Source organism: Phascolarctos cinereus, unplaced genomic scaffold, assembly GCF_003287225.1.
Source record: "Phascolarctos cinereus isolate Bilbo 61053 unplaced genomic scaffold, phaCin_HiC Scaffold_9;HRSCAF=440, whole genome shotgun sequence".
NCBI lineage: Eukaryota > Metazoa > Chordata > Mammalia > Diprotodontia > Phascolarctidae > Phascolarctos > Phascolarctos cinereus.
The window spans coordinates 257,785,465-257,796,302 of NW_027556402.1; the positions used below are offsets into that span (position 1 = coordinate 257,785,465).

General features: G+C 54.7%; 1 protein-coding gene across 3 annotated transcripts in view; it reads left to right on the forward strand.

Moving 5' to 3' along the window:
• KDM2A (lysine demethylase 2A) overlaps nt 1-10,838 on the forward strand; it is a 98,562-nt gene that overhangs the window by 84,915 nt on the left and 2,809 nt on the right. For 2 of the 3 annotated variants that reach the window (XM_020968124.2, XM_078148110.1), the window contains exons 13-20: nt 2,104-2,187; nt 3,763-4,029; nt 4,427-4,558; nt 5,708-5,797; nt 6,982-7,694; nt 9,295-9,458; nt 9,671-9,829; nt 10,388-10,603. In XM_020968124.2, the coding sequence (XP_020823783.1) occupies nt 2,104-2,187; nt 3,763-4,029; nt 4,427-4,558; nt 5,708-5,797; nt 6,982-7,694; nt 9,295-9,458; nt 9,671-9,829; nt 10,388-10,603 (1,825 nt within the window). Of the gene's footprint in view, nt 1; nt 916-2,103; nt 2,188-3,762; nt 4,030-4,426; nt 4,559-5,707; nt 5,798-6,981; nt 7,695-9,294; nt 9,459-9,670; nt 9,830-10,387; nt 10,604-10,838 lie in introns of those variants that run through there. The other variant, XM_020968126.2, reaches the window with a different exon arrangement.

Sequence of the window (10,838 nt, forward strand, 5' to 3'; positions counted from 1 at the left end):
CTTTGTTCAGGGAGGGGGAAGGACAGGGCTCGGGCTCTTGCCTTGTGGCATCCTGGGTGCCCTGGCTTGCGGGAGGTGCTGTGGGAGAGTTCTGGCTTTTCTCCTGCCTGCCCTGCTGCACCCACCCCTGAGGACCTTTGCTGATTCACGGCTGGCCTCCTTCCCCTCCTTTTTTTTTCCCAGGGAAAATGCTTGGGTTTGAAGGTTTACCCAACTGTCTGGGGCTCTGGAGGTCTTTAACCCATGAAGGGTGTGGGCTGCCTTGCACTGGCCTTCCCTGAAGGGCCTCAGCTGGAGCCTGCCCACAGCTTCAGAGGGAAGCAGGGTGTGGGGCCGGTTGGGGCCGGGGGAAGGGGGGTGGGAACCGGCCCCTTTGAAAGCGCTGGCCTTGGAAGGAAATCTGCATTTCCCTCCACACCCACACAGATCTGCCCGTCCCTGCCTCCACACCCTCACTTGGCGGAGGTTCCCCTCGGTCCCCTTAACCTAAATGCAGATCTTGGAGCCAGTGAGCAAGCGCAGTCTGTTTTGTTCAGAGTGGAAAGTCCCTGTCTGCGGACAGCTCGGTTCTGCTCAGGCAGAGGAAATGGGCAGAGCCCTGCAGCCCAGCCGCCTGTGCAGCAGGGCTGGGGAGGGAGGCAGGCGAGGCGAGGCGAGGCGAGGCGAGGCGAGGCTGGGCGGGGAGGGCTGGGGAGGGGAAGCGCCCGTCGCTCCCCAGCCACCTTCTCAATGGATCTTAATTTTTTCCCCCTGGGGAGATGAAGAGCCTAGCCCTGGGCCTTGTCCCACGTGGCACCAGCACCCCGCCTCCTCACCCCTACACAGTGTGGTGCTAACCCGAGGCTCCTGAATATGATGCCATAGCAACATGAAGTAAATAAAACACGTCTGCAAATGGAATCAGTTTGGGGGAGGGTAAGAAGCATCTGGAGACTTGGCCTGGGAAATGTTTGTCGGGAGCTTCCTGGGTGAGGGGGTTCTGCCAGGCACCAGCTCTGGGGGCTTTGTGGTCTGGGTCAGCTGCAGCCTGGAGCTCGTCCTTGCTTCAGGAAATCTAGAGAGCAGTTGTTAGACAGGAGAGAGGCCTGGACGCCCGTGGCGTGGGGGGGGGGAAGAAGGGAGCCGCCTTTCTTCAGTGTTCACTTACTGCCTTTGGGCGTATGAGGTCAGCAAAGCAAAGATCTTCTTTCACCTGCTGGATGGGTTTGGTCTCAGGATTTTTGTATCTGGGTGTTGATACAGCGTTTGTTTCAAACATCTCGGAAAAAAAGGCACACGTAAATCTGCCCTAGATGGGTTTCAGTAGCATTGTCTCCTGAATCATTTACCCCTGGACTGGTGCTAGGTGGAGGGGAACACATAATACTTCTGTCTTCCTTTGTTCTTTTTAAATATTTATTGTCTGTGTTCTGACCTTGAGAGCAATGGTTCTTAAAAAGGGGGCCCAGGGACCCCTAGAGTCCCCAAGAACCTTTCAGGGGTCCACAAGGTCAGAACTGTTTTCCTCACAGTTACTAAGGTATTTCTGTTTCTAATGTGGTGGATATCAATAGCCCACATTCAGGCTGTTGGGCAGTGGTGAGAGGGGGAGTCCTTGGTAATTACTGAGAGCGTAAAGGACTCCTGATCCTCAAAAAGTATGAGACCCTCAAGGGTTAGCGCCCCAGTACTGTTGTTGGCAATATATCCTTCTACTGGTGTGTCACTGTTGTCATCCTCCACCCCCCAGCCCCTGTGAAGGGAGGCCGTGATTGGCTGCTGGATGTCTCTGTAAAGGAGGGGTGGGAGGACATCAGAGAGTGCCCTCCCTTAGAGGAATGCATTGGTGCCGGGCTCCCTAGCGCTCCCTTCCTGGCTCAGTGCAGCTGACCAGCAGGAGGAGGTAAGCAGAGAGCCTGTGTCGGCCGTGCGCTGCGTTAGACTGAGTTTCAGTGACGGTGCTGCCTCTGGTGGTCTTCTGCAGTCAGCAGCCAGAGAGAGAGGATGAAGAAACGCCAGTGGGCTGAGGAGTTCTGCCCTCACGCTCTGGCACTCGAGGGGTTCTGCGGGGGAGCCCTGGCCCTTGTTCACGCTGCTCTGCTTTTCTCTCGTCTTTTCTCACAGATACTGCTAGAGGAGCTCTCCCACAGTGATCCCAAGTTAGCCCTCACTGGAGTCCCCATAGTACAGTGGCCCAAGAGGGACAAGGTAAGAGATTCTGGCCACCTTCGGGCTTTTCGGGGGGGGGGACAGCAGGGAGCTCTCATGGCTGGGGGCCAGAGCTGCTGCCTGCCAGCACACCCCAGTTCTGCTCAAGTTCTGTTTCTGGGTTAGTTGGCCCTTACCAGCAGTGCTTCCCCAAGGACACTCCTAGGCCAGGGTGCTTGAACTCTGACCCTGGGGTGTTCAGTGAGTCTAGTGAGCCTTTTAGGGGTGGTGCGGTTGTTCACAGAGTGGGTGAGGTGCTTTTTTTTTTTTGTGGTCATAAGGTCACTGTCACTTAAGATTTTCCTTCATTTTTTAGTTTAGTGAAAAGGAAGAAAAACAGTCACGAACCTGTGACGCCCATAAACAGTTTGCTCCCTTCGGTTGGTAGAGGCAGACAGGGCTGCACTAAAATCCTGTTTTCCCATCTGATCCTAAGCCTCGAGCATGTTGTGGTTAAAGTGACAGTCCTTCTGCTCCTAATTGTGACCCTGGAAATACAGCTGACATGTAGAGTGTGGGGAGCCAACACTGAGCATAAAGACCCACGACTAAAAGTTGGCAGCTTCCAGGTTAGGGTACAGCGAGTAGAGCGCTGAGCCTGGAGTCAGGAAAGACTTAAGTTCAGCTCTGGCCTCAGACATTTACCAGCTAAGTGACCGTGGGCAGGTCACTTCATCTCTGTCTGATTTGGTTTCCTCAACTGTAATTGTGATGATAACAGCATCTGCCTTCCACAGTTATGAGGATCAAGTGAGATAATTTTTTGCAGGGGAAATGTGCTCAGCACACTGTTGAGCATACATTAGGTGCTATATAAATGCCTGTCTTCTCTCCCCCCTACCCCAAGCTTGATCAGTCACCCTGGGTTGTTTTGTCCATGCTATGTGCACAGTCCTGTTTTAGGAACAGTAGGGAGTTAGAGGAAGTCAAATGGCTTCTGTCCTTAAAACAAAAGTTAACAGAATAAATACAAATGCATACATGTGTACACAAGTGTCCCAGTCCCAGCCCACCAGACCTTGGTTCACCATCATTTCCTGTCATGCCTTCAGCCAGCCCCTTCCAACTCTGTACCCCACCCCCACCCGTCCCATGTTTTTCCTGGGAACTGATTTCATCTGCAGCGCCATCACCACCCCCCCCTCCCCTGTAATTTCACCTTTCCCTCACTGCCCCCACCCTTGTGTTAGAGGGTGTCTGGCACATGTTAGAGCTTAAATGTGAAATATTCTGGGTATGGCACGGATTAAGACAGTCCCAGCCTTCATGGTTGCAGTGTACTTTACACTGTACATATCCACAACCCCTGTGCCAGGTAGGTCCTTTATGCTACCTTTATTTTACAGAGGAAGAAACTGAAGCAGAGAGAGTTTCAGTGACTTAAGGGGCAAAGTCATGACGGAGTCGAGCAGCTTGCAGGTGTTAGGGGGAGGGCTTGACTCCCGGGTCTCCCTGACCTGCAGTAGATGAGGCTCAGAGTTTTGAAGGCTAAGAAGGGGAGGCAATTTATCTGCGAAAGCATCTCCCTGAGGAAAGCTCCTGGGTCCAGCTAGCCTGCCCACGTTCTCTTTGCAGCTTAAATTCCCCACACGGCCCAAGGTGCGGGTCCCCACCATTCCCATCACAAAGCCTCACACCATGAAGCCTGCTCCTCGACTGACCCCCGTAAGGCCCGCCGCCTCGCCCATCGTCTCAGGAGCCCGGCGGCGGAGGGTTCGATGCCGCAAGTGCAAGGCCTGTGTCCAAGGCGAATGTGGCGTGTGCCACTACTGCAGGGACATGAAGAAGTTCGGAGGGCCTGGTCGCATGAAGCAGTCGTGTGTCCTTCGCCAGTGTTTGGCAGTGAGTGTTCCACCTTGCTGTGGGGAAGAGACTGTCTGAGGCTCTGGGGTAGAGTTGCAGAGGAGGCTTTGTCCCGCCTCAGGAGCCTCAGCTGAGGGATAGAAGCTGAAAGAGAAGGCATTTGGGGTTGCCTTCTTACTCTGTCATCCACAGTGCACCCCGTTCTTGCGGGGGGTGGGGGGCGGTTGGGTCTATGCTGGTCAGAAAGGGGTGTCACCGACTCAGGCTTTCATCTGCTGCTGCCACCCACCCTGCCCTGGTGATTGTCCTGCATCTTTTTTTTTTTTTACTTCCCCTGACCTTCCTTGCCCTTCGTAAGCTGGCCAGAGGCCTTTAGGAAGCTGAGTTAACTGCAGGCCTGCACTCTCCCTGATTTCTGTCTTCGCTTCTCTTTTAGCCCCGACTACCTCATTCGGTCACGTGCTCTCTCTGTGGAGAGGTGGATCAGAATGAGGAAACCCAGGACTTTGAGAAGAAACTCATGGAATGTTGTATCTGCAATGAGATCGTTCATCCTGGCTGCCTGCAGGTGAGAAAGCCCCTGCTCCTCGGATCCTGGGAGGTGGGCAAAACAAAGGAATAAGGGGCCATTTCAGATGGAGGGCATCGGTGTACTAGTGGAGAATAGAGGTGATCTGGAGTCACTTCCTGTGGGGACAGGCTTACACACCATCACCATGGGCACTGGGACAGCCCTCAAGGCTCTGTGATTTACCTCCTGTTGGGTCTTTAACCATTCAGTCGTATATCCTAGAGACTGAGGTCAGATCCAAGTTAGCCATTTCCCCTCTTGGAATGGTGTTCCTGGCTGGAAAAATGGGGACCTGGGAACAGCGATACCCCCTCAAATGTTGAGATCCAGTTAAAATGGCAGCAGAAAACTAGGGAGCCAGAATGGGACCTAGGGCAGAGAATCTCAGGGGTGGGAGGCCCTCCAAAAGCACTAGTGCCCGGGAATTCCCTCTAACGATCCCTGCGAATGGTCACTGGGCGTCTCCTCAGAGTCTTCCAATGAAGGAGGCTCTGCGCTCAGAGCCAAGCCATTTCGCTTTTAAACATTTCTAAAGGTTCCCCAGCTGCATCTGACTCTTTATCTTCTACCCACTGCCCCTAGTTCTCCCTTCTTTGGCCAGTAAAATAAGGATAACTTCTCTTCCTCAAGGTAGACCTTCAAATACATAAAATCCCTCTAAATCTTGTCTCTTCCGAGGTAAATCTCCCTAACTCAGTCCTCGTGTGTAATCTACATGTCCTCCTTGGTTGACTAGCTAACGGGGCTGTCCAGCTCGTTGGGGCCCTTCTCAACCTATATCACCCAGAATCGAATAGAATGTCCCAGCTGTGGTCCAGTCATACCCACGGGAGGAGAAATGTGGTGGAAAAGGCCAAGATTGGAAGTGGGTCCAGCTCTTCTGTGTGTCCCAACCATGATCTCCAGTACTTGAGCAGATTACAAAACAACCAGCAGTTGGAAGGTGGTCAGATCTCTAGGTCTGTGTCCTCACTGTTGTCTAGTACTTTCTTGGCTCAGCAAAAGTGATACTATCTTTCTAACAGCATTTACCAGAATATTATACTTTGCTGAATAGGAGACTTGGTGAGGTCACTCCCAATCCTATGATAATTGGAAAAGAGGCAGGGTTAAAGGGTGGTGAGTGACCCCTGCCTGTGTTTGCAGATGGATGGAGAAGGGCTGCTCAATGATGAGCTGCCTAATTGCTGGGAGTGCCCAAAGTGCTACCAGGAGGACACCTCGGAGAAGGTGCAGGTGAGTGGCCCAGACCCTGGCTTCTTCCCTCTCCAGGGACTCCTGAACACACACACACCCACACCCCTTTAAATTGTTATATTCATGTGGTTGCACTGTTGTGCACCCTCATTCAAGTGCCTTTCTGCAGCTGGGCTTGTTCTGGAATTAGAAGGAACGTGGTCATAGCAGGGGCTGGAGGCCCAGCTTATTTGAGGAGTCCAAAGGTACCTACAAAGGGAAAGGGTCAGATGTGGTTGAGACGTGGCCTTCAGAATGGTACCCTTGAGTTTCCAGTCCAGTGAGCTCCCATTCTGGCCATCCCCCTTAATATGGCCTTTGTAGAACGTGCCCTAGGCAGGGAAGCCCTTCTGTGCTGTGACCCAGCACAGAAGAGCTGGGCAGCCAGGCCTGACCAGGCCAGGAAGACAAACGTGTCCTCCCTAAGAGCTCCCACCGTCCCCATAGGATGGAAGAGGGCTGCGTTAGGAGGCAGTTGGGGTCAAACCTGGGTAGCTTAACTGTGAGGAACCTTTATTTTTATCGTTTCTTGTTCTGTGTGATGGATTGCAGTCAGCTGCATTATAATCTTGCCTTCTCACCAAGCTGGACCTGAGCCTCTGGCCACTGTGGCCTTGAGGTTGGGAGGAGAGACCCTGAAGATTGCTTGCAGAGCGAGGTTTTTTCCCACGCTGCAAAGTTTTGATTTTAGTGTGAGGGTTCACCCCAGTGCCATCTGTCCAGGGAAAGCCAGAGTTCTTGAGAAGCTGTGGTAGATGGGTTTAGCCTTGGAAGCTTTGGGCCCAGAGTCTGTCCCGTTGGCTCTCAGGCTCAGGTTTTGACCCTGGGCAGAGTTCCATCCAGTAGCAGCCTCACTGCTGCTGCTGGGGGCCAGGTGCAGTGTCTGCTCATTTGGAGCTCTTGAAACCTGAAGGAGGTGAACAGCAGGCGAATTTGGGCTTGGGACTGACAGGTGCTGCATTAGCACGGGAGGCTGGCCCGCCTGCCCGCCCACAGCGTGGAACAGAGCTGGCCTTGTCCTGGGGAGACGGCTGGAGCCCGGCGCCCAGGCAACGGCTGCTCATTAGAACCAAGAGGACTTGTCCGAGCACCTGGAGAATCTTCCTTGGGGTCCCTTTAAGGCCACCTGAGGGAGGTTCGGAAAGAGCAGGCACTAACTGCCTTTTCTTGGGCCTCTTTTGCAGAAGCGTAAGATGGACGACAGCGATGAAGATGTGGTCCAAGCCAAAGTCCTGCGGCCCCTGCGGAGCTGCGACGAGCCCCTCACGCCCCCCCCTCACTCGCCTACCACAATGCTGCAGCTCATCCATGACCCAGTGTCCCCTCGAGGCGTGGTGACCCGGTCCTCCCCGGGAGCCGGTCCCAGTGACCACCACAGCGCCAGCCGGGACGAGCGCTTCAAACGGCGGCAGCTGCTGCGGCTTCAGGCCACAGAGCGCACGATGATGCGAGAAAAGGAGAACAATCCCAGTGGTAAGAAGGAACTCTCCGAAGTCGAGAAGGCCAAAATCCGGGGGTCCTACCTCACGGTCACACTGCAGCGGCCCGCCAAGGAGCTGCACGGAACATCCATCGTGCCCAAGCTGCAGGCCATCACGGCCTCCTCCACGAACCTCCGCCATTCTCCCCGAGTGCTGGTGCAGCACTGCCCCACGCGAGCTCCCCAGCGGGGGGACGAAGAGGGCCTGGCCGCCGAGGAGGACGAGGACGACGAGGACGAGGAGGAGGAGGACAGTGCGGAGGAGGGCGGGGCAGCCAGACTGAACGGCCGGGGCGGCTGGGCACAGGACGGGGAGGAGAGCTGGATGCAGCGGGAGGTCTGGATGTCTGTCTTCCGTTACCTCAGCCGCAGAGAACTTTGTGAATGTATGCGGGTGTGCAAGACGTGGTATAAATGGTGAGCATGGCAGGAAGGGGGCCGGAGAGCCGGTGCTGCCCGTGGGGTGGGAGGAGGGGAGAATTCTCTCTCCCTTTGCCTCTCTCCTTCACTTTCTGGTTTCCAGTGCAGTCCTCTTGGTCTCTTTGGGAAGGACGACCCCATCAGAAAGCTCCCGCCTCTCAGGGCCAGGTCTGGTTCCTGCCAGCGGCCAGTGTTACCAGCAGTAGAGCTCATTGGGTCTTTGGGTTGTCAGGGAAGGGAGAAGGGACTTGGGCTGCCTCTTGCCTTCCTCCCCTCTGCTTCCTCTGTCCCAGTCCTCTTTTTACTGGGAATGGAATGAATGAATGAGTCGAGGGACAGGTTCGTAGAATTTCTGTTAAGGCCACCTTGTCTCCTAGCTAGAAACCTCCCTTCACCAGCACCAGCTTGGACAAATTAGCAGAAGTCTGTATTTAGATTTTCTTAATTCAAAGGCTATTCACAGGAAAACATCTGTGCCCATCTTCTCTCAGTAATTTAAATGTAATTAATAACCTCATGGGTCCTCATCTTCACCATGCCTTCTGTTTCATGTTCAGTAATTCCTACTTGGAAACATCAGTCTTGCGCAGAGCTGCTGAGCCTCCATTTCTCTTTGGTTTTCTGATGACTGTGGTTCCTGTGAACCAAGGTTGTCCAAATGAAGATTCTTTTCTTTTTTAGTGATCTTAGCATAATAATTAGATGAGTCTAAAGGCAGAATGATGGGCAATCAAAGAAACCACCTTCTTATTCCCACAAGGTAAAATATGGTCCCTTGGCAAACTGGTACTGATTTCTTTGCCCCAAACCCCAGTAACCCATCCTTGGTCCTGAGACATTCGTTGCCTGTCTCTTTGTCAAGCTGCATTAGGAGCAAGAGAAAGCTATTTCGGTGTCCCTCTGTGTGTAACCCTTCCTCCTCGCTCCCAGACACGCCATGCCCACAGCTTCCCCATTGCCACTCCCAGCTCACCTTGGAGCCAAGGCCAAGAGTGGGTGGGGTCCTGGCAGCCAGGGAGTCTGACGGACTCCTCATCAGACAGCGCAGAGGCCTCCAGGCCCCTCCCTACAGAGGGAGTGAGCAGAGGCGACCTTGCTCAGCCACAGTCGTGGCCATGGCACCGGCCGGCCGCGGCCTGTGCGCAAGGGGGCTGAGGCAGGCCCGCCCGAGTGGTGATGAGCACCTCGGAAGCCTGAAGTGACAGCCCCAGAGGGACTCAGGAGAAATGTTCAAATGCTCCCCTCAACATCCCGAGGGAAGGAAAGCTTTCCTTTACAGAAACATTGAAAAAGATCAGCTCCCAAGCCCCAGGTGACTTGATTTTGTGTGCACATTCCTGGCCAGTGTAGGTTTCTCCCACTCCTCGGAGTGGACAGAGGGACAAAAAGAGTGGTTGCCCTAGGAAGCGGAGCCATAGGAGAGACTGTTACCCAAATGACTGCTCCCCCAAAGCCCCTGGGGGCCAGCAGACTCCTGCAGGACATCGCGGGGCAAGAGTCCGTAGTAGCGCCAGTGAGGAGAGGCGTGGCAGGATGCGTGTCCTCGGGGGGCAGCAGGGGCTGACGTTTGGGGGTTGGTTATCTTCACCTTTTCCAGGTGCTGTGACAAGCGACTCTGGACAAAGATCGATTTGAGCAGGTGCAAGGCCATCGTCCCCCAGGCCCTGAGTGGCATCATCAAGAGACAGCCGGTCAGCCTGGACCTCAGCTGGACGAACATTTCCAAGAAGCAGCTGACCTGGCTTGTCAACAGGCTCCCCGGTGAGTGGGCTGGGGTCGGCCGGGGGGTGGCTCTGGGTTGCAGCCCTCGAGTGTGAGATGGACAGCCTCTGCTTCAGCATCTTCCTGCTCTGGGAGAGATCTCTCCAGGCCCCTCCCTGAGCGGGCATCCAGCTGAGAGCTGGGGCCAGCCCTGCCCTGATGGCCCCCCCAGGGGAAGCCTGAGTCTGAAACGATCCCCTGGTCTCTTGCAGGCCTGAAAGATCTCCTCCTAGCAGGCTGCTCCTGGTCTGCGGTCTCTGCTCTCAGCACCTCCAGCTGCCCTCTTCTCAGGACCCTGGACCTTCGGTGGGCCGTAGGGATCAAGGACCCTCAGATTCGAGATTTGCTGACCCCACCGACTGATAAGCCTGGTAGGCATTGATCTCCTTGGGCCTCCAGCCTTATGACCCCTAGAAAGGAGGCAGTGACTGTGAATCATAGTTAATGGGGGAGAGCACTCAAGCAGGTCAGCCTGAGGCCCGTGGACCCTTCTCAGAATCATGTTTTTAAATGTATACAATATGTAAGATTACCAAGGAAACCAACTGTCACTGTATTGTTAAAATAAGTTCTCGGGCCCCAGATTCAAAGCCTCTTCATTAAAAGGGCCTCTTGGCTTAGATCTGCACAGCATCATGTGCTGATAAACACAGTTCAGAGATGACGTAGATTTAAGTCTACACAAGTAAACATTTGTATACAAAGAAACCATGGTTTTGAGGCTCTCAATGGGGCAGAAGATAGCTGGGGACATTCTGGGAAGGCTTTCTGCTGGAGGTAGGCTTCAGGAATCTGTCGAGATGTTGGGGTGGGCCGTGAGGAGGATCTTAGTTTAACACCCTAGTGGTGGCGCATGTTATGTGGGGGGAGAGTTCTTGGTTGTGCCTGGGCCCAGGGTTGAAACTTTGGAGCCCCTCATGTTCCCGTAGGTCAGGACAATCGCAGCAAGCTCCGAAACATGACTGATTTTCGGCTGGCCGGCCTGGACATCACTGACGCCACCCTCCGCCTCATCATCCGTCATATGCCGCTTCTGTCTCGGCTCGACCTCAGTCACTGCAGCCACCTCACCGATCAGTCGTCCAATCTGCTGACGGCCGTCGGCTCTTCCACACGCAACTCCCTCACGGAAATCAATATGGCAGGTACGGCCGTGGGCTCGGGTCAGCCTGGGGCTTCCCCTGGGACGAGTGCCCGCCGAGCTGGTGGACGTGCTCAGGGCTCCTGGGCGGTAAAGAGGCAGGGGCCTGTTGGGAGAGAGCAGGGTGGAGCCTGAATTTCACTCGGCGAGTGATGGAGGCAGCTTTGGCTCATCTGGGCTGCTGCTGTGGTGGGGGGGGGGTGGTAGGGCTGCAGGGCTGCACTCATACCTCTCTTTGT